A 24,248-nucleotide genomic window follows, 5' to 3' on the forward strand; every position below is an offset into this window, starting at 1 on the left:
ATTTGCATAATTTGGTCAAATTAAATTGGCGCGTGTGTATTAGTCATTAGTCCTCATGGATTTTATTTATCACACTCGCACAGCATACAGAGCCTAGTTTGAGGAGCGGAATATGCTACCACCTGTCAGACAGCGTGAGAGCAGTTCCTCAAAAAGCTGGCACTGGAGTGAAACGTGCTTTTGTAAACCTAGACATTGCACAACAAATAACCTAAATGCAATCGTGTGTTAAACTGTTTTGATGGCCATGATTAAAAAGTGCTACTATTTTTATTTCTCAATCTCAACTCGTAATTAAAGCGCGCTTCCCATTCGCCATTTGAGTGCATAGTCAACCGTAGGCAGGCGATCAGCGCGTCACCCACCACTTTGCAATGTGAGTTTGAGGCAGTATAATTGTCTGAAACCTGAACCTTTTACCTTCCTTCAAATAATGAAGCATGTCTTACCTTGCTTCAAAGTAGTCTAGCCAAAATCCAACCATAGAAACGTGGTGGCAATTATTTTCAATTAACTTCCTCATGCCATTAAGCAGCATTTCTCTATTGGTTTTCATATCAACTTTTTCGTTGTCTAGAAGCCAAAGGCACAGTCCTAGTCATATTAGCAACCCGTCCTAGTTGTTGCTATATGATCCCCCCTCTTTCTACATTTCAGAGATTTTTCTTCTCTGTCACATAGGAATCTGCTCCTATTAGGTGCGCTGTTTAGAACAGTGTTTTCCCGCGAATTGCATTTTGGCAAAAACGTTTTATTAGCTTCTTCTTTACAGGAGTTTTATTTTCAATAATAAGATTGTTAATATGTGGCACGTCCAATTGTCTAGGGGAAGATTAGGTTCCCCAAAAGTAAATAGAATTTGCCAGAATTATATAATTAAGCTACTCCAGTCTATACAGAAATAAATGAAATCATTGAAATTATTACACTAGAGAACATGATTTAGGCATAGAGGATCATTCGCTTATTTTAAGAAATAGCTGTGGTTTGTTTTAAATCACAAGCCCATAGACTTCAGTTGAGAAGTGTCCCGTGTGGCTCAGTCGGTAGAGCATGGTGTTTGCAACACCAGGGTTGTGGGTTCGATTCCCACGGGGGACCAGTACGGGAATTTTTTTTTTTTTAAATGTATGAAATGTATGCACTCGCTCTGGATAAGAGCATCTGCTAAATGACTAAAATGTAAGTGCGCAATATTGGAAGCAGAAAATACCAGAGCTGAGTGTTGCGGCAGGCAGGCAGTGAAACGCATCTAAAATAGTGCTAGGCCTATCGAAATATTTCTAAATACAATCGCTGGAAAAACACATACGAGAAAAGACAAAGAAACAAGTCTAAAAGGTATTTAGTTATTTAAATTCTCAACTCCCAAAGTGAACAATAGCGGCCTATAGCCTATGTTATTGGCACTATCGGAGAGCATTGCGCATATACATCCCCATCCCCGGTGAGTCAATGCCACTGGAAAGTTATTTTAGGACAATATCATTTGGATGTCATATTGAACAATGTGTATCTCACCTTTTCGTGGGCCTAGATTAGATGGTTGCATTCAAGACAAGGTCGTTTTTATTGATGTCACTTTGTCATTGTCAGCAGAGTAGTCTACCCTGTCATGCAAGGTGTCGTAGAATTGCATGAAACGTGTTTTTAAAAAGGCAGATCTTGCTAAAATATGTTCCTCTAGCTGGGGCTGTGCAAAGGAAAAAAAACGCATTGTTCAGAACACATTTGTTTTGCAAACAGTGATTGAGTTATATTATAGGCTAATCCTAATTTATGACTATCCAATCTGTTTATCACGTTAGGAATATATATATATATTTTTTACATTAGTCTGCAAATGTGATGATAGATGCATCCAATGCTCATTGGCTAAAGGTGATGTTTTCAGTGAAAAGATAGCTTCCCTAAATTTAAAATGTTGTTCTATGGGCTTGCTATTGTTGTACGTTTCCATGAAGCTCCTAATGAAAAATGTAAATTCCTTGTATAGTATTTTCTGTTGGGCAGGTCATTTGACTGTTTAGAATTTTTTTTGCTATTTGTTGACCATTTAATAAGGGTTGGTTAGTCGGCAGCAAAATATAATGAATTTTTTCATCCCTAGCCTTATACTCACGGTCTTTGTCGTGTTTGCCCCGGAATGAGGACCACATGGTGCTTAGCCTCTTGATGGCACCTCTCTCACCCTTCTCATCCTCGCTGGGTTGGACGGTGCCTAGAAGGGACCACAGGACCAACAGATCATTAGTACCTCCTACACAAGGATCGTGTTCATTAGGCACCAAATGGAACGATATGGACTGTGCTCCTCTGACCTAATAGCTTAGTCATCAGCTAACTAATCTAGGCTCAAATAGCAAAACTCCACATGGACAATAGGGTCTGAGCCCAGTGATTTGGCATTAACATTGCATCCAGAAATTAGCAAAACTAAATTCATTCTGAACACTAACTCTCCCAACTTTAATCACTACAATACTAATGCACTAACATAATGCCCTGGACCAGAGCTAGGGCACAGACTGGTATGTCGAGTTCAGGCTAAGCACCCACATACCATATGAAATGCAAAGATACCATCTGAGACACACGAACATCCACTTTGAGATTCACAGACCAGGCGGTATAGATCCGCATAATCTGCAGCTAGATGCTTCTCTCCACGGGTTCCTCCAGAGTTATCATTATGTCATCTCTAATGTGTGTATTTTCCCCTGACGTCCCACTTTTGAACACACTGCTAGAGCTAAAGGTAAATTCACAATTAAAAAGGTGTACTGTGCCCAATGGGGCTACTCACTGAGGTCAAATGACAGGGCGTCTTTCTCTTTCCCATTGGCGGCGCTTTGAGGTTGCTCACCTGGACAGGAGAAAAGACACGCAGGTCAAAACACAACTCACGCAGGTAGTTCTGTGAATGCTGTGAAACTGGGTTGTCATAACGTTTCCACAACAGCAGAGGTTCTACGTTATTTCAATACGGATCATAGATACTGATCCAACACCACTACCTAAGGAAGTAATGGATGTTGGCTTACTGCCAAAATTACCATATGGTTTGCAATTTCATGTGTCTAGTCACACAATAGGCATTAACTAGTGTATATGTGTGTGTAATAGCTAAACCAGTAATGGACACTAGTGCCATAGCCAGCCAACTGACTGAACAAGTGCCAAATTTCACTTCCATGCTTGCTCATCGTTATGGGTCGCAGATCAGCACTGTGGAAGCACAAGGTCAAATACACGCACACCTCAGCTATATAATAAGTAGCTAAGTAGATTTCAGTTATGCATTTGCTCTTGTCAGCGACTTGGGCTACTTTTCCACAGTAGTGGTGCTTGGGTAAAATCACTGGGGAAGCCAAGCCAGGAAAGAAAAGCCATACAGTGCCTTTGGAAAGTATTCAGACCCATTGACTTTTTCCACTTTACAGCCTTATTATAAAATGGATTTAAAAAATAATAATTCCTCAGCAATCTATACACAATACCCCATAATGAAAAACTGAACAGGTTTTTTGCAATTTTTGCAATTTTACTACAAATAAGACAGAAATACCTTATTTACATAAGTATTCAGACCCTTTGCCATGAGACTCAAAATTGAGCTCAGGTGCATCCTGTTTCCATTGATCATCATTGAGATGTTTCTACAACTTGATTGGAGTCCACCTGTGGTAAATTCAATTGATTGGACATGATTTGGAAAGGCACACACCTGTCTATATAAAGGTCCTACAGTTGACAGTGCATGTCAGAGCAAAAGTTTTGGAACCACCAAGACTCTTCCTAGTGCTGACCGCCTGGTCAAACTGAGAAATCGGGGGAGAAGGGCCTTGGTCAGGAAGGTGATCAAGAAACTGATAGTCACTCTGACAGAGCACCAGAGTTCCTCTGTGGAGATGGGAGAACCTTCTAGAAGGACAACCATCTCTGCAGCACTCCCCCAATCAGGCCTTTATGGTAGACGGAAGCCACTCCTCAGTAAAAGGCACATGACAGCCAGCTTGGAGTTTGCCAAAGGGCACCAAAAGGACTGACCATGAGAAAAAATATTATTTGGTTTGATGAAACCAAGATTGAACTCTTTGTCCTGAATGCCAAGGGTCACGTGTGGAGGAAACCTGTACAATCCCTACAGTGAAGCATGGTGGTGGCAGCATCATGCTGTGGTGATGTTTTTCAGCGGCTGGGACTGGGAGACTAGTCAGGATCGAGGTAAAGATGAACAGAGCAAAGTACAGAGAGATCCTTCATGAAAAGCGCTCTGGAGCAGGTTAGGACTTCAGACTGGGTTGAAGGTTCACCTTCCAACATGACAACGACCCTAAGCACACAGCCAAGACAACGCAGGAGTGGCTTCGGCACAAGTCTCTGAATGTCCATGAGTGGCCTAGCCAGAGCCTGGACTTGAACCCGATCGAACATCTCTGGAGAGACCTGAAAAACGCTCCCCATCCAACCTAACAAAGCATGAGAGGATCTTCAGAGAAGAATGGGAGAAACTCCCCAAACACAAGTGTGACAAGCTTGTCGTGTCATACCAAAGAAGACTCGAGGCTGTAATTGCTGCCCATGGTGCTTCAACAAAGTACTGAGTAAGGGGTCTGAATTATGTAAAATGTGATATTTCTGGTTTATATAAATTAGCAACATTTTCTAAAAACCTGTTTTTGCTTTGTCATTATGGGGTATTGTGTGTAGATTGATGACGATTTTTAAAAATCAAACGTAGAATAAGGCTAACAAAATGTGGTCTGAATACTTTCCAAATGCACTGTATTACAACCTATGTGTTGTGATAATTACGTTGTTTTCTCTATAAACTGTTCATATGACTTGAGACTGATGTCTCAGCCTTAGGCCTATATAATAAGACACAGTGGAAGAATAAATTCAACCACATCTTTGTTTCATCACAAAACCGGAGAGCAACATCTGTCCGGTGAAGTCCATAAAACATATTGCATGTAACAAACAGTCAAGCAAGTTAATTTGGTCAAGCAAAACATTTTTCGGACTATTGATTTAGAACCACGAGTTACCACAAGTCAAAGAAAATAGCCGCTGCCTCCACTATTCCAGCACCATTTCATCATCTAATCACCTATTCTTAGTCTAATACAGTGACAACTAAAAGATACCAAAAATGATTTAGTCCATTTAGCGTAAGCTAAATATGATGTGGCTGTCCATGGTACTGATTTAACTGTGTGTGTGTGTGCATGCGTGCAAGTAGAAAAAACATGTTGACTCACCCTATTTGTAGAGAAACGCCAATGTCAGCCTCTTTCATGTTGCCTAAACGGTCTAGGACTCTGTTATATACGCTTAAAAATGTTGTTGTCCTAGGCTACCTGCTAAAATGCTTGCTCACTAGCCTAACTTCCTTTCATGGGCAACAATGCGCCAGGCCAGCTAGTTAACATTAGCCTAAGTTTACTACATCTAGCTACATGTTGAATTTCCATCCTCTCAGGCCATATAAATAAACTTCCAGTAATTTATTGGGTAAAACACCAACATTTCGGCATCACTGTGCCTTCCTCAGGGTGGTTGGATCAGTATCGCTATTATAATTATTGGCCAGTACGGAGAAGTAAAAACACAAGTCCAAATCCCTATCCCCATCCATGGCAAATTTAAGAAAGGGCCGATTTAGCTAGCTAGCCACAGGAGGACAATGACACGAGATGTAACAATTCAAATTCTGTAAATTACGTTTGGCTTCAAATGTGATGTGATTGGTGTGATGCCAAATCCAAACTGCCTTCCCGTGACACTTTTTTTGGTGCGCAAGGACCATTCACAGCTGAGCTCACTCAGTTGAGCTATTATTTTAGATTTTTTTTATCAAGCGAGGCCAAATGCTCGCTGGCTTCCGTTGCATTCAATGCTGTGGGTGACAACAATGTCATCCACTTTTTGACCAGACAGCATAGATGGGCAACACAAAGAAAGAGGGGTGTTGTTGTCACGGGATACTAGGAGTGGTGATAGGAGTCAGGCGCAGAGAGCAGAGGTAAGGTAATATGTTCTTTATTCTTTCCGGCACAAAACGGTCAACGCCAAAACAAACGGGCGCGTAAACAAACGACCAACCCAGAACAACGGGCACACAGTCCGGAGAGAGAATACACGGCGTAAGCCAGCACATCCAAAAAATACAACGACAGCAAAAGTAATCCCGCACAAACCTGGGCGAGCTAAGCAGGCTTAAATAAACACAAATCAAGAAACACAATAGGAAACAGGTGCAACCAATAAGACCATACAAACAGAAAAGGAAAAAGGGATCAGCGGTGGCTAGTAGGCCGGCGACGACGACCGCCGAACACCGCTCGAGCAGGCAGGGGAGCCACCTTCGGTGGGATTCGTGACAGTTGTTTTGTTTGCTTGGATGCTTTCTCCGGTGAGATACATTCAGCCTATTGAAGGACATTTATGAAACACAGAGATGAAAGATAAGTTATTTTGTATGTTTTTTTCCTTGGTCATTTTTTTTAGGGAAGCCTGGCTTCCCTTGGCATCCACGAATACATGCCACTGCTTTTCCAACCACTAGTTCCTGAGCTGGCAAAAGAAAGATGTAAACAAACGCTGTCTTTTAGAGACTAGTCCTCTAATTCCTAAACCTACCACAGCTCCTACGTTTATCCATACTGATCTAAGTTCAACAGTGTCAGTATGATCACAATTGTTTGAACACGCAGAAAGAGATGAAACATTACCTAATCATTATCACATACCTACGCAACAGATTTTTACCAGAACACCGACCGTTTCTCACCAAGTTTACGCCTCTTCTCACAGTTATTCAAATGGCTCTCTTGCTAGCTGCACTGCAGACACATTTACTAGGCACATCATTTGGACCTGACACAGTATGATAAGCTCTGTGTGGGTCTAAATAAATTGCTGGGAAACACGACAGTTGGGAAATTACTTTAGCTTTTTTTCTGTCCAGCAATTGGATGTGGTCCAACCACCTTTTTCTACACATTTATTTACCACCAATTTCAATGTGCAATACAGGAAACACACTTGGACCGCCAAGGAGGTTTTTCGTTCAGACCTAAAACACTGAACAAATACTGACTTTAGTTTAAAAAAATAAATACAAAATTGCACACCTAACTCAATTAGTCAACTAATCACCAAGCCCTTCAGTATTTGAATCAGATGGGCTAGTTCTGGAACTCATAAAATAAGTGGAACTGGCTGGGTTACTCGAAAAGAGGCTTGGGAAAATTGCATTAGAAGAATATAAGAACAGCAAGGCTTCCATACTGCGTAGGTGTAACAGCCATTCTCCATCACAGGGCGTGCTCCCTGCCCCTCAGGCTATATAACATGTTACAACAACATCTCTGGCAGCCAGCAAGCCGCAACTCCATCCAAAGAGGGATAGGTAACTTTATTCTGGCATGACTCTCACTCCCTCTTTCTCTCGCTCTCAAACTCACTCTCTGCTTCCCTAAACCTTTACCTGAATGTAATCTATTAAAGTATTATTACACTTGAGATATGACCATAATAGTTCGCTAAAGTCCATGCTTCATGGTTTTGGTCCTGCGGCTTCAAAAATGTACACCAAACCAGTCTCACGCGTCCCTAATTAATTTTTGTGTCAACAGCCACATTCCAGTCCCTAATATGTGCAGTCTGCTGTGAAAGGTCCCCGTAATGCCATACTAGTCGACCAACTGCAACTTATTTGAAAGGTGCAATGGCCTTCAAAAGGAGGGATCATCTGTAGCACGGGCAGTGGTGGGAAAAGTACCCAATTGTCACCCAGTAACATACTACTTGAGTAAAAGTCTAATAGTATTTGGTTTTAAATATCAAAAGTAAATGTAATTGCTAAAATATACTTAAGTATCAAAATAAAAAGTATATATCCTTTCACATTCCTTATATTAAGCAAACCAGACGGCACCATTTTCTTGATTTTTTAATTTATGGATAGCCAGGGGCACACTCCAACATAATTTACAAACAAAGCATTTGTGTTTGGTGAGTCAGTCAGATCAGGCAGTAGGGATGAGCAGGGATGTTCTCTTGATAAGTGTGTGAATTGGACCATTTTCCTGTCCTGCTAAGCATTCGAAATGTAAAGAGTACTTTTTGGTATCAGGGAAAATGTATGGAGTAAAATGTTCCTTATTTTCTTTAGGAATGTAGTGGAGTAAAAGTAAAAAAGTTGTAAAAAATATAAAAGTACAGATACCCCAAAAATCTACTTAATTAGTACTTTCAAGTATTTTTACTTCAGTACTTTACACCACTGAACATGTGTTACTAAATCAAGGCAATAAACTAGCAGACAGTTGGGCTACAAATAGAACAATATAGTAAAGACATATCACAAGTGAGGTGGAAACATATGGAATGTATGTTTCAACAAGGAAGTGATTTACAATGTTAGAAAGAAGAAAACCCCCCAACAAATATAGTGCTGTTAGATACATTTACATATATAATTCCACTGGCTGGGAAACATGCCTTAATCCAGGAATGGAATATGTCACTGTTCTCCTAATTATCCCGAAATGATGAATGGTAAATCGAGATGATTGGAATAATGCTCGTTTTTTTGTATTAAAACTGGACGTTTACATCAGCATGCTAGGCTAGCTAATGATTCAAAGCGACGGCCTAATGTTGGGGTGAGTAGCTACAGGAAGTGTTGTTGAATCCAATGGGTTGCTTTAACATTAGCTAGCCTAATGACAAAAACAGCAGTTGAATTAAAAACTAGCAGTATTTCAATCTTATCCATGTATAATTTTGGATAATGGTATAATCAGAGGAGTACAGGGCCCTCACACGTCAATGGATAGAGGTACATTTCCCAAGGCCTTTTCATACCAGCTCTTGCAGTGTCCTGATCATGTGGGAAGGTGCAATAATGGTGCTTTCAATCCAATTGGGAACTCGGCTCGGGAAAAAAACTATGTCAAATCATGACGTCAGTGATGTTCAGGTTTCAAAGTCGGAGCTCTAGAAAGATGCCCGAGTTCCCGACTTGAAATTCATAGTTGGATGACCGTACAAAGTGATTTTTCCCAAGTTCTCAGTTGTCTTGAACGTACTCAAGTCAAAGATTTCCGAGGTCCCAGTTGTTTTGAACGCGGCATCATAGACTACTCAGCCCAGCTTCATGCGTAGTGGCCACACCATGTTAAGTCAATAGAAAAGCTGTTCAGGTTATTTGCTTCGCTCAAGAGTCTTGTCATTGAAAAACTGTTCAGGTTATTTACTTCGCTCAACAAGAGTTTTGTAATTGAAAAGCATTTTCCGACGGCAAATAAACTTTTAAGCCGAAAATGACACAAATACAATGTTGCGATAGCCTATCACTTGTTGGCACGGGTGGAGTCGGACCGCGAGTTGTGACTTCATTGAAACAGTTTTTACAGTTGATGTAAACTACTTACATTTTTAAGACTATAAATTAGGCTGATGTAATGACAGTCTACTCACTCCATCTCTGCTTCATATGTTTTTGTCCATGTGTTTTTCGAATCCTCCTCTTCACCTCATCTCCACTCATAGCTCTCACAGGCTTAACACTCAATGTTATCTTATTTCCCTGGATCGTTTCCTCAGACTATTTGTTTTATCGACCTCATTCCGTTTGTAGCGTAAGGAGAGTACATAACGCATGCTGTTCACGGGTTGGCGTCGCTGGAAGTCGATCTGCATTGTAACTGTGCGCCTGCGCGCGCCTATGTTTTAGCAATTGTCACCCTTTTCCCTTCACGTGGATGTGCTTCATCGGATACAATTACGCGCTAAAATGTGTATAACTATTAATTTGATAGTAACTGTAGAATTGCAGGTTATTGCATCTCGTGAGTCAAGAAGACAATAGTAAAAATATAGCTGCGAGCAGCAATGAGCGGGGTACACAGGATGACAGAAAGGACACAAGATCAGTTGGATAACAGCAAGCACTCTCTTGTAAGAACTATCCTACATTATGTGCAATCAGTGATGGCATTATAAGAAGATTAAAGTATTTTTTAGCATTAGCATATGTGCTAACGTGCATCTATAGGTACAGTGTGGCCATATTTGAATGCTGCAACAATTTTTTCTCAAAACCATTAAAGACGATGTAATAAGTCTAAATCCAAAATCTGAAGTGAATCTGACTTATGGTTCACGAGGAGAAGATGATTGCAGATGAAGAATGAGTTGTTAATAGTTTCCTTGTTTTTTGACACAATACCAAATGTATCTTAAGGACATCCATGATAGCGATGACAAGTTTCAAGTTGATAGGCCACTGTGGAGTGGATTTATAGTGGTTTAAATGGACACATAAAATCAGATTTTGGATTTGTCAATAACTCAGCCAACACGTAGATTTTCTCAAACTAAGTTAAGACATGTACCATGCTGTAATTTGGTCCTATGGTTCATGAGAAGAAGATTTTTTTAAGTATTTTTTTTCTTCATATTAGTGTATGTGCTAATATGAATCTACTGATATAGTGTGGCCATCTTTGAATGCAGTAACACTATTTTCTCAAACTCTTTAGGGACTATTGTGATGATACAACATTTGGAGTGAATCTGACTTTTAGTCCATGAGAAGATTTTTTATGATTATTTTAAGCATTAGTATTGCATAATCAAAAAAGTGAATTGTTAATAGTTTCCTTATTTTATAAGACATCAATGCCAAACCTAACATGGTTCATCATGGTAATGTCTTTGATGACCCTAAACAGTTTCAAATTGATAGGCCATTATGCAGTGGAATTACAAAGGAATTAAATGGACACGTAAAATCTGATTTCCTGATTTATAAATAACTCAGCCATCTTTTAACCAATCCACTTGGAGATATTTGGACATATGGTCCATGAAAATACATTTTTCAAAAATATATATATTTTTTCAATAAAGACGAAAATCTATCCTGACAGACCTCATTAAGTCCCATTATGGCAAATTTGGCCAGCATGAGGAAAGATACCTACAAACAAAGTTTGAAGTCTCTAGGTCAAACGGGGCGTGGATATGAGGGTTTAAGTGAGACTGCTTATAACAGTGACATTATTTTTGACCAAGTTACGCATGGCCTCTAGTTTTTGTGTGCCAAATTAGAACAAAAGTTACCAATCTATGCTTGAGTTTGTATTTGTATTTATTATGGATCCCCATTAGCTGCTGCCAAAGCAGCAGCTACTCTTCCTGGGGTCCAGCAAAATTAAGGCAGTTTATACCATTTTAAAACATTACAATACATTCACAGATTTCACAATACACTGTGTGCTCTCAGGCTCCTACTCCACTACTACCACATATCTACATTTCTAAATCCATGTGTATGTATAGTGCGTATGTTATCGTGTGTGTGTGTGTGTGTGTATGCATGTGTCTGTGCCAATGTTTGTGTTGCTTCACAGTCCCCGCTGTTCGATAAGGTGTTTTTTAATCTGTTTTTTAAATCAAATTTTACTGCTTGCGTCAGTTACTTGATGTGGAAATAGTGTTCCATGTAGTCATTGCTCTATGTAGTACTGTGTGTCTCCCATAGTCTGTTCTGGACTTGGGGACTGTGAAGAGACCTCTTGTGGCATGTATTTTGGGGTATGCATGGGTGTCCGAGCTGTGTGCCAGTAGTTCAGACAGACAGCTCGCTGCATTCAACATGTCAATACCTCTCATAAATACAAGTAGTGATGAAGTCAATCTCTCCTCCACTTTCAGCCAGGAGAGATTGACATGCATATTATTAATATTAGCTCTCTGTGTACATCCAAGGGCCAGCCGTGCTGCCCTTTTCTGAGCCAATTGCAATTGTCCTAAGTCCTTTTTTGTTGCACCTGACCACACGACTGAACAGTAGTCAAGGTGCGACAAAACTAGGGCCTGTAGGACCTGCCTTGTTGATAGTGTTGTTAAGAAGGCAGAGCATCGCTTTATTAGAGACAAACTTCTCCCCATCTTAGATACTACTGCACCAATATGTTTTGACCATGACAGTTTGAAATCTAGTGTTACTCCAAGCAGTTTAGTCACCTCAACTTGCTCAATTTCCACATTATTTATTACAAAATTTAGTTGAGGTTTAGGGTTTTGTTCCAAATACAATGCTTGTAGTTTTAGAAATAGTTAGGGCTAACTTATTCCTTGCCACCCACTCTGAAACTAACTGCAGCTCTTTGTTGAGTGTTGCAGTCATTTCAGTCGCTGTAGTAATTGACGTATATAGTGTTGAGTCATTTGCATACATAGAAACTCTGGCTTTACTCAGTCAGTGGCATGTCGTTAGTAAAAACTGAAAAAAGCAAGGGGCCTAAACAGCTAACCTGGGGAATTCCTGACTAACTGGATTATATTTGACAGGGTTCCATTAAAGAAAACCCTCTGTGTTCTGTTAGACAAGTAACTCTTTATCCACATTATAGCAGGGGGTGTAAAGCCATAACGCATACATTTTTCCAGCAGTAGACTATGATCAATAATGTCAAAAGGTGCACTGAAGTCTAAAAAGACAGCCCCCACAATCATTTTATCATCAATTTCTCTCAGCCAATCATCAGTCATTTGTGTAAGTGCTGTGCTTGTTGAGTGTCCTTCCCTATAAGCATGCTGAAATTATGTTGTCAATTTGTTTACTGTAAAATAGCATTGTATCTGGTCAAACACAATTCTTTCCAGAAGTTTACTAAGGGTTGGTAACAGGCTGACTGGTCGGCTATTTGAGCCAGTAAAAGGGGCTTTACTATTCTTGGGTAGCGTAATGAGGTAGTTGACATTGTCAAGAAAAAAATATTCTAAGAATAAAAATAGGTTTCATGTGAAGCCCTAATAAAATGGGTATATACGGAGCCTCATGTTGGGATGTTATCTAAGATTTCGGGCGCGTTTCTCTTTCCAGGCGTTGCTGAAACATGCCAAATCTTACAAAGCCTGGATAGGTATTTTACGTTTCAGCTAACCACGTGTTGGTCCCGTTCCCCTGCTTTGATGTGGAATGCATCAACCAATGGTTGCGTGCCACGTCATTGACTGTGCCGTTGGGCACCAGATTGCTATAACATATGTGGTTAGCTGTTACATAAAATACTTATTCAGACGTTGTAAGATATGGTATGTGTCAGCAGGGGAGCACGACCCATATGTTATAGCAATCTGGTGCTCGATGGCACAGTCGATGACGTGGCATTGGTTGATGCATGCAACGTCTGAGTCGGGAATGTGACCCTCATCATGTTAGCTGTTTGTCTTGCACATGCCTTTTCATGAGGGGATTCACTATTTTGAAAATTCAAACATATATTTTATGGAAAAGAGATTACTGTTCAATTTGAGCAGGGCGCTCTTCCCTCACCGGTTTCGCCCCAGTCACGTGATGGGCCATAACCCAGTGCAACCCGGGCCAGTTTAATCGAATCCCCTCTATACTTTTACAGGTGTGCTTCTCCTACTCAGGTAAACAATGACTAATCATCAAGCACATGACCTTAGGTGCAAATTATTCATAATTCAAGTAATTACACTGTTGTTTTCTTTTAAAGAAAAGTAGACAAAACATATTTCATCCCTATTCTTTAAGTTTTCTTCCTTGAATAGCCTAATATTACTGGTTCACAGCCATAAATAAAGTGACACTTCTTGTTTTCAGTACAGTTATGTAGGCCTACTAGTGCACATAAAAACAGTGAATTATGACTGAATTGCAAGTGAGAGGAAGTTGAAGAACACACCAACATGAGGTCTCCAAACTCATTCCTAGATGTTACCAACTTGTATTTTGAACTATTATTTTGGTAGTAGCTTGTATTTTGGTAGTAGCCTACATGATCAAATGCCACTAATAGTTCCATAATGATGGTTCTCACCATGAATTGCCCTCTCTCTATCTCCTCTTTTTAACACAAGATCTTCCCCATCAGGAGGCTGCAAAGATTTGGCATGGGCTTTCAGATCCTCAAAACGTTCTACAGCTGCACCATTGAGAGCATCGTGACTGGCTGCATCACCGCTTGGTATGGCAACTGCTTAGCATCCGACCGCAAAGCGCTACAGAGGGTAGTACATACGGCCCAGTACATCACTAGGGCTGTACTCCCTGCAACCCACAACTGCTATACCAGGCGGTGTCAGACGAAGGCCTTAAAATTGTCAAAGTCTCCAGCCACCCAAGTCATAGACTGTTGCCTCTGCTACTGCACGGCAAGCGGTACCGATGTAGTCTGGAACCAACAGGACCCTGACCAGCTTCTACACCCAAGCCATAAGACTGCTAAATAGTTTGCCCGCGTAGCTACTGGTTAACTATTTAACTATTTGCATTGACCCTTTAAGCACTAACTCTTTTGACTCATCACATACGCTGCTGTTACTGTTTGTTATCTATCCTGTTGCCTATCACTTTATCCCTACCAATATGTCCATATCTACATCAATTACCTCGTATCCCTACAGATCAACTCGGTAGTGGTACCCTGTGTATATAGTGTTATTATGTTTTTCTATTATTTCTTTTTTTCTCTCTCTGCATTGTTGGGAAGGGCCAGGAAGTAAGCATTTCACTGTTAGTCTATACCTGTTGTTTATGAAGCATATGACAGATAACATTTGCTTTGATTTGATCATAGCATCCATGATGTTGAGAATAGTTAGGTGAATAGTAAGGTATGTTTACTCTTTAACCGGTCAGCCATCGGCCTCAGCTGGACCAGATGGGTGGGTCCTCCTGAGGCGCCCGTCACAGGAGCATCAACCTCCTCCCTCTCCTCTAGAACCCTCTCTAGAAGAAGAAGAACAACAACAATTCATCCTTTACTTGCATGTTCGGTATAACACTGTTCATGTTCAGAGAGAGAAGGAGAAAGAGAGAGCGATGGTAGATGTTTAGGTGATGGCCACTCACCGTTTCTTGAGGCCTCGCGCACCGAGGAGTAGAACTGCAGCCCTCTCCGTCTAAATCCAGTGTCTTGGCCATCTGTTAGCTGTTTACCTTGGATTGACATTAAGCATCAAGAAGTTTTACTTCAACCTCTTTTGGAATTACACCAAACTTCTGTGAAGGAATGTTTAATCACAGTTTCGAAAAATGGACAGTAATGATGAAGTACTGTATGTATAAACTTGGCTAAAATAATATTATAATAAATTAATAAATATTATTTCATAAATTATTACAATGACACACCGTCAAGACAGTTAAAAATTATTTTTGTCAAGGCAAGTGCCATCTGCCTGTTTTGAACACCTGGCCCAGTGAATAGAAGGATGACATGGATGCTCACGTTTGGGATAAAAAGAGGAAAAGCTCCAGCTTCTTCTATGAGGCCTCTCTCCCTCCATCCTAGCTCTCTTTGTCTGGAAGAGAGGGGGAGAAATAGTTTAGATTTCTTTTTAAAGAAATACAATTAATTGAAAGGAATGACTAAAATGTCAACATCCAAACTTCAACTACTTAAGATTGTTTGCATTGATACTTTTTTGGTTGTTGATTGTAGTCCGGGATACCGTCCCTGAATGTCATAGCAGCATCACTCCTGGACCTCAAGCACCTGATTCCCTGTCTCGTGAAGAAGGTCATCCCTGTGTCACTACTATCCAGTATTCATGCTCTCCCATCAGTCTGCCTGTCAGTTTCCGTACTGTACAAGAGACACAGACTGTATGTGCACATCATGGGTCTGGATGGGAATGCATCTAGCTAGACTATTTATAGCTGACCAAAATGACAGGACACGGAATGCCCCATGGGAAATCTCCCTGATGATACAACCCCACAGCGTTGGGAGGGGACGCTAACGTTATGGCCTGGTTGTAGTCTCTAGACAGATGGGTTGCCTCCCCCAATGTTCCGACTTACATGTCTGTTTAAGTTCCGGGGTCAGTTGGGAGAGAGAGGACAAGTCGGAAATGGGATGTGCGTCACCGGTGACGTCACTGCCGTATCTGCTTGTTGCCCTAGCTAAACATGAGCACCGCATTTTAAACCTGTTTCAACCAAACTCGTGATCTGTTGAGAGTTGTCTGAAGAGGACCGTCCCTGCAAAATGTTTTCTCCTTTTGAAATGAGAATCTGACATCGTCCCAAGACCTTGTGCCATTGTCTAGCTTACATTGGTCCAAGGTCTGGGATTTCCAAAACTAGTGTGGTTGTGGAAACATTGTAGGAATGTTGTGTGCTGTAGCTTAAGAATGACAGTTTGGGTTCCACTACCACTTTTTTCATCGAACAGGGTGTAGCATGCCCTGTGATGGTAATGGAATATTTAGTGGCCCAGTAGGCCTATATAACATCATAAACAAGTGGACAGAGTCTTCAGTGTCTTTTCCTAATCTTTGTCATAATGTGATAATTTGAAGGTTCTGAATTGTGTGCTAAATCGGAGGCTAATAGAGTGTGAATGCCAACACACAAACCCTTCACTTCAATGATAGATCCAGGTCTATTTTTACTGACACCTAAGTCAAAACAATAACTATACTGAACAAAAATATAAATAAAAAATGTCACATTTTTTACTGAGTTACAGTTTATATAAGGAAATCAGTCAATTGAAATATTTTAATTAGCCCCTAATCTATGGATTTCACATGACTGGGAGGGCATATGCCCACCTACTGGGGAGCTAGACCCGGCCAATCAGAATGAGTTTTTCCCCACAAACTGGCTTTATTACAGACAGAAATACTCCTCAGTTTCATCGGCTGTCTGGGTGGTCGGTTTCAGACGATCCCGTAGGTGAAGAAGCCAAATGTGGAGTTTCTGGGCTGGCGTGGTAACACGTGGCCTGCGGTTGTGAGGCCGGTAGGACGTACTGCCAAATTCACAAAAAGTATGTTGGAGGTGGCTTACGGTAGAGAAATTAAATTACATTTTCTGGTAACAGCTCTGGTGGACATTCCTGCAGTCAGCATGCCAATTGAACGCTCCCTCACAACTTGAGACATCTGTGGCATTGTGTTGTGCGACAAAACTGCACATTTTAGAGTGGCCTTTATTGCCCCCAGCACAAGGTGCACATGTGTAATGATCATGCTGTTTAATCAGCTTCTTGATATGTCACACCTGTCAAGTGGATGGATTAGCTTGGCAAAGGATAAATGCTCACTAACAAGGATGTAAACAAATTTGTGCACACATTTTGAAAGAAATAAGCTTTTTGTGCATATTTCAGTTCATAAAACATGGGACCAACACTTTACATGTTGCGTTTACATTTTTGTTCAGTATAGAATCTGCATCTGTGCTCTTCTGAATATAGAGGGAATTGCTCCTAACCGTACATTCTACATTTGGGTCATGCTGTCCTCTTGGGATCCCCTATCCAGTGAAATGTGACTGTGTGTAAGACAAGGACCACCCCTCTTCGCAAGAGCAAACACTGAGGGGGTATTTTAAGCCTCTGGGAACTCGGGGGCTGGACATTGTGTGTCTGAACTCTCAGTGACTGGATTGGCCTGTACACATTCGCCCACCCTGGGGCTCTCTGTCCACTGTTCACTTTGAATCTAACCAGTAGCCTACTGTAGGTACTGCACCTATTCCCAGACTCAACATTTGGGGCGATTCCAGATTGTGTGAAATTAACTTTGGTCAGATTCTGTGTCCTGTTCTCATACACACTACCCTCCTTCTAAAAGCAGAGTTAACCAGAGTTCACCAACTGACAAGCCCCTACTAGTCCCAGTGTCGATGTCATTCACTATCCCAATAACAGGTTACTAAGTATCATGAACACCTGCTTTTCACCCACTGAAGTGTATTAGGGCAAATAAAATAGCTGACTTGGTGTTAACTCTCTCGCTCTCTCTCTTTTACCTCATCTCCTAAATAATGGTAGTTGTTGGTAATCTGACTGAAGATTAGGTTTGAAAGCTTATCTAAACAAACCTGACATATTGTGCGCTTGCTGTATGCTGCAACTCGTGGTTGTGTAATGTTAGGACACTAGGAAAGAAGACACACATCTAACACGATATTGTTCTGTGTCACATTCTGACCAGTAAAGGGGTTATTTGTTATTGTAGTTTGGTCAGGACGTGGCAGGGGGTGTTTGTTTTATGTGGTTCAGAGTTTGTTGGGATATGTGTTTATGTAGAGGGGAGTTTGTTTAGAGTGTTCCAGGGTTTTGGTTAATGTTCTGTTAGTATATTTCTATGTTCTAGTCTTTCTATTTCTATGTTTGGTTGATGGGGTTGACTTTCAATTGGAAGCAGCTGCTCTTCATTGCTTCTAATTGAAGGTCTTATTTAAGAGGGTGTTTTTGTCATGGGATTGGTGGGAAGTTGTTTTTGCATAGCTGTGTGTAGCCTGCATTACCGTTCGTTCGTTTTCTTGTTTTTTCAGTGTTCTAATAAACGTTAAAATGAGCACTCAACCCGCTACGCCTTGGTCCATTACATACGACGACCGTTACAGAACTTCCCACCACCAATGGACCAAGCAGCGGGCCCAGGAGGAGGAAGGATTCTGGGCCAGGGAGAAAAGGGAGTGGAGGACATCTTGGACATGGGAGGAGGTAATGGCAGGGGACAAGACCCTGCCATGGAAACAGGTGGAGACAGCGAGGGAGGAACGGCGAAAGTGGAGCGAAGAGCGGGCCCAACGAAGGAAGCATGAGAGGCACCCCCAATAATGTTTTTTGGGGGGCACACGGGTAGTTTGGCTGGGCCAAGGGTGAGCCCTAAGCCAACTCCCTGTGTTTATTATGGGGAGTGTATGGAGTGGAGAGCGCCGGAGTATGTGGAAGTGGGCACGATCTCGCCCATGCGCACGCACAGTCCGGTGCGAGCGATCCCAGCCCCTCGCAAGTACCGTGCTAGAGTGGGCATCCAGCCTGGAAGGAGGATGCCTGCGCAGCGCATCTGGCCACCAGTGCGCCTCCTAGGCCCAGGCTACCCTACGCCTGCTCTACGCACGGCAACCATCAGGCCTCTGCACAGCCCAGTTCGCCCTGTGCCAGCACTCCGCTCGTGCAGGGCTGCTATTACCATCCAGCCAGGACGGGTTGTGCAGGAGGTACGCTCCAGACCTCCAGTGCCTACTCATGGCCCGGTGTATCCAGTTCTCGCTCCTCGCACTAGCCCTGAGGTGCGTGTCTCCAGTCTGGCGTGTCCAAAGCCAGCACCACGCACCAGGCCTCCAGTACGTCAGCCCAGTCTAGTACGTCCTGTTCCCGCTCCTCGCACTAGCCTTGGGGTGCGTGTCTCCAGTCTGGTACTTCCACTACAAGCCCCACGCACCAGGCCTCCAGTGCGTCAGCCCAGTCCAGCTCGTCCTGCTCCTGCTCCTCACACTAGCCCTGTGGTGCATGTCCCTAGGCTGGTGCTTCCTAAGCCAGCCCCATGCATCAGGCCTTCAGTGTGCAGTCCCCGTCCAGAGCTTCCGGCGACAGTGCCTTGTCCAGAGCTTCCGGCGACAGTGCCTTGTCCAGAGCTTCCGGCGACAGTGCCTCGTCCAGAGCTTCCGGCGACAGTGCCTCGTCCAGAGCTTCCGGCGACAGTGCCTCGTCCAGAGCTTCCGGCGACAGTGCCTCGTCCAGAGCTTCCGGCGACAGTGCCTCGTCCAGAGCTTCCGGCGACAGTGCCTCGTCCAGAGCTTCCGGCGACAGTGCCTCGTCCAGAGCTTCCGGCGACAGTGCCTCGTCCAGAGCTTCCGGCGACAGTGCCCCGTCTAGAGCTTCCGGCGACAGTGCCCCATAGAGAGACGGCCCACAGTCCGGAGCCAGCAGAGACGGCCCACAGTCCGGAGCCAGCAGAGACGGCCCACAGTCCGGAGCCAGCAGAGACGGCCCACAGTCCGGAGCCAGCAGAGACGGCCCACAGTCCGGAGCCGAGAGAGACGGCCCACAGTCCGGAGCCGAGAGAGACGGCCCACAGTCCGGAGCCGAGAGAGACGGCCCACAGTCCGGAGCCGAGAGAGACGGCCCACAGTCCGGAGCCGAGAGAGACGGCCCACAGTCCGGAGCCGAGAGAGACGGCCCACAGTCCGGAGCCGAGAGAGACGGCCCACAGTCCGGAGCCGAGAGAGACGGCCCACAGTCCGGAGCCGAGAGAGACGGCCCACAGTCCGGAGCCGAGAGAGACGGCCCACAGTCCGGAGCCGAGAGAGACGGCCCACAGTCCGGAGCCGGCGCAGCGAGAATCGCCCTACAGTCCGGAGCCGGCGCAGCGAGAATCGCCCTACAGTCCGCAATCGGTGCAGCCAGAGTCGCCCTACAGCCCGAGGTCTCCAGCAACGCACATCAGCCCGAGGTCTTCAGCGATGCGCCATAGCCCAGAGACTTTGGAAGGGGTAATATTTCATGGGTATTTAGCGGGGTGGACAGGTTAGGTTGGGGAGTAAGGCCAGCGCCTGATCCACCTCCATAGTAAGTGGGTTGGGGAGGGGGGGGGTGTAGCACAAGAACCGTCGGTGACGGTGGCCACCCTCCCTTCCCTCCCTTTAGTTTGGGATTATTTTTTTTTTTTGGGGGGGGGTGTTATTATTTTTTTTATTTTGTTTAGGTGCATCCGGGGTCTGCACCTTTTGGGGGGGGGGGGGTACTGTCACGTTCTGACCAGTAAAGGGGTTATTTGTTATGGCAGGACGTGTTTGTTTTATGTGGTTCGGGGTTTGTTGGGATATGTGTTTATGTAGAGGGGTGTTTGTTTAGAGTGTTCCGGGGTTTTGGTTAATGGTATGTTAGTATATTTCTATGTTCTAGTCTTTCTATTTCTATGTTTGGTTGATGGGGTTGACCTTCAATTGGAAGCAGCTGCTCTTCATTGCTTCTAATTGAAGGTCTTATTTAAGAGGGGTGTTTTTGTCATGGGATTGGTGGGAAGTTGTGTAGCCTGCATTACTGTTCGTTTGCTTTCTTGTTTTTGTTTTTTCAGTGTTCTAATAAACGTTAAAATGAGCACTCAACCCGCTGCGCCTTGGTCCATTACATACGATGACCGTTACAGTTCTGTCATGTATTATTTTATTATTACCTACCTTTTTACTGTATTATTTGATCATATGTGTTCATAAAAAGCTTACATGCAACAAGCTAACTCAGTTGAGCTAACAATTAAGGCTATATATTGGGCTTTTACAGTGGCTGCAATGTAGTACAGTTTTGCTGTATATAGTGAGTTGTTCCCTGCGCCGAAGACGTGGAAGTTGATTAAGGCAGCCCTCCACACCTTTCTGATTCAGAGGGATTGGGTTAAATGCGGAAGGCACTTTTCAGTTGAATACATTCAGTTGTACAACTGACTAGGTATCCCCCTTTCCCTTTCCCATCAGCATTGCAGAGTGTAGCCCAAACCGATGGAGGGCACAGAAACACAAGCACAGCCTTGTGTTTCAGTCACAACCACCTGTGGCACAAATAGTTATTTTTGAATAAAGCATATGGATAAAATGTACTCAAATAAGACTGTATTTATGGCAAGTCTGATGTCTTGATTTCGTTATAACAAGAGGAAGTCACCAAACACGGTGGTTGTGCTGTTACCACTAACCACAGGAAGTAAAAGTAAAATTGGGTTTGTTTGATAGCACCAGCATCCTGTCAAGTAGCTCACACATTTCTTCTCCCTTCCCATCATGTGATGTTTATTGACTGGAAATTGTGAGATATCAAAATATTTTAAATGTGCCTCTTACACAACTATTGAGATGTTTCTAAAGAAATCTGCTATGGCAAAAATGATCAAGATTTGTTAAAAACAGAATGCACTATACACTTTCTCTTGATCTAATAACACCCCACAAACTGTGCAATAGTTTATACACTTAGTGATTATTTTCAGGTTTTTGTTCTCTTTCTATCAGGTATTTATCTTACATTTACAGTGTATTTACCAATATCCATTTAGCTTTACTTTGGCTGGTGCAACATTATTTCTGTGCCTCTAATCATAGGCCTAGGCCAGAATCCCACAGGTAATGCTGCGTAGTGCAACCTTGAACTCAACACATGTAGAACACAGTTGAAATGGGTCAGACCGACTAACATACCGGTACTCACCAAGGTGCAATCTCTTGCCCAATCAGAATCAATCTGTAGGTATATCCACTGATCGTGTCCTCAAATTGTGGTTGATAGAACAATCCACTGCTTGGTTCGGTTTGTAGGTCAACTACTCCGTTCACCTCTACCCAGGCAGACACCACTGCTAGAGGAAATGGCAGCGGACCATTCTGTCAAGTTGAAGTCCCCATAACTTTCTCTCACTCTCTCTCAATTCTGTCCTTCCTTACCTCTTTACTTTCAACCTATATTTTTTATTTCCTTTATTTTTATTTCACTTTGAAGTCTTTTGTTCGTACTCTCCTTGTCTCTGTATGTTTAGCAGTTCCAAAAGGTTGCTGGTGCCCTACACTATGAGGAAGTGTGCATGTTGACAGTGTGTACAATGCACGCCTCAGTTAGCAGAAACAGACTTTACACTTTAACCCAAGCCCAGGGGAATTTCCTCTTTCAATATGAGTTGTGACTATTGCACATGCATCTGTATGCATAATACATAGACAGATGTGTATGATGTATCACCAATCTCTCAATTTCACCCCTTATCCTCCCTTCGCAGGATATCGTCGACAACCAAGTAATGGTGCTGAAAGTTGCTATCCCTTTCTCTAACCTAATAATTTCGGACACACCTTTCCCTATCCATTTTACACATAGCACTCTACTTTATGTGAAATGGATTACAACATGAATGCAGAATGTCCTTCATGAACATTTAGGTCAATGGTAAGCTACAGGAAGTAGCTGTAGACAAACTAAACTGCACCGCGTACTGGTTCTCTTCTATATGAGAGTGTGTTACAATTTGTTATCTCAGTCATCTGCATGTTGTTGTTGTGTTCCTTCTACTGTATATGACAAGATCAATGTCCACCAACTCCCAAGAAGCAGTTTCCTGGCACCAATCTAACCCAAAGGTGTGGTGGGGAGGAGGAGAGCGGCTCTACAATATTGGTCTGTGACCAGGTGCAAACTGGCCCGAAGTACTCCAAGCAAAGTATGCTTCACTATGCATAAACAATGCATCCTTTTCGCCCAAGTGTCTTCATATTACATAACCCGTGCCAACATCGACTAAGCATCTCAGCTAAGCACATCTCTTAACATTCAGCTGTTGTATGTTGGAATGACACATGACAATTCTGATAGAGTATCAAACAGGTGTGTGTGTGTGTGTGCAATAACTATACTGTAGGCAGGTCTGGGCTTCATGCACTGAATGATAAACCCTATGACTGCTTCTGGTGTATTGACGGGGTGGGATCTGAAAAGAAATGTAGTCCTTCTTTCTGGCATTTAGCAAAGGCTCTATGTGATGATACTGATCGCACTATACATTTTTTTGTGAGTGTCGATATGGTTGTTGTTGTTCGATAGAGCCATTGAATGTCTTTCAGTGATGTTCCTATCAGCGGATTAATTTCTAAATATACAAGCTGACAAATTTTTTCCAGTCTCTGAAAGACTACAACTCGCGTGGGGCGGTGCTTCGTGCTCTGGCCCCCGTCTCTACCCAAAGGCAGGCTTTTTTGAAAGCGAGGCGGACACTAATAACAATCCTTTGCTGTATGAAAAATGTGTTGTTTTTATTGTTTTTCCTGCAAGCCACCTAGCTAGCTAGCTAGCTGACTTTGGTTTATTTACTGAACCGCACATTGTGTATTGCTGGCTAACATACTACTGTGTTACAGTGGGGGGGAAATCTAATTATTTTTTTCTCTTTGCAACTTAGGTAGCTAACTTGCTAGCTAAGTTAGCTAAACAACTACAGGTAGCCATATCTATGACTAAAATAGAAGAGGTTTTACAATCTGAGATCTATTGAATGTTGATTAAAAAAACCTTTCTTTTTAGATATGACTACTAAACAGCAAGCTACAACATTACAACCAGCCACCTAAAGCTAGGTTTACCAGCAAACATTAGCACGTGACTGGAGTTGGCTAGCTAGTTAGCAGGCGCCAGGGTAACGTGTGCGCCACGCCTCGTGTTTGTAACTTGTTAGAAAATGTGTAACATAATTGACGAGGGTTGACATTGGTTATGATTATGACCGTGAATGCATTTCAGCCTCACATAATTATAGGCATTACGCAAGCTAGGATTCCAAACAGATGTAAATAACAATTATTGGCTTACTAGGTAACAGTGATGAGAAACAATAATACAACAATTTACTGTTATAAATCTGAAACTGATAAGCAAGTTTAACTCTAAAAATATTTGCCTAAGCATGCCTGA

At 42.7% G+C, this 24,248-nt stretch overlaps 1 protein-coding gene across 4 annotated transcripts in view; it reads right to left on the bottom strand.

The window, feature by feature from the left end:
- LOC100196103 (DENN domain-containing protein 2D) overlaps nt 1–24,248 on the bottom strand; it is a 36,260-nt gene that overhangs the window by 11,284 nt on the left and 728 nt on the right. Inside the window, exons 1-6 of one of the 4 annotated variants that reach the window (XM_014146082.3) lie at nt 22,005–22,363; nt 15,288–15,360; nt 14,909–14,995; nt 14,681–14,785; nt 2,807–2,866; nt 2,123–2,221 (exon numbers count right to left, since the gene is read on the bottom strand). In XM_014146082.3, the coding sequence (XP_014001557.1) occupies nt 2,123–2,221; nt 2,807–2,866; nt 14,681–14,785; nt 14,909–14,995; nt 15,288–15,345 (409 nt within the window). In that variant the 5' untranslated portion in view covers nt 15,346–15,360; nt 22,005–22,363. Of the gene's footprint in view, nt 1–2,122; nt 2,222–2,806; nt 2,867–9,495; nt 9,734–14,680; nt 14,786–14,908; nt 14,996–15,287; nt 15,361–21,994; nt 22,364–24,248 lie in introns of those variants that run through there. The other 3 variants (XM_045696042.2, XM_045696041.2, XM_014146083.3) reach the window with 3 other exon arrangements.

The sequence above is a fragment of the Salmo salar genome, chromosome 15 (assembly GCF_965601325.2).
Source record: "Salmo salar chromosome 15, fSalSal1, whole genome shotgun sequence".
NCBI classification, from domain to species: domain Eukaryota; kingdom Metazoa; phylum Chordata; class Actinopteri; order Salmoniformes; family Salmonidae; genus Salmo; species Salmo salar.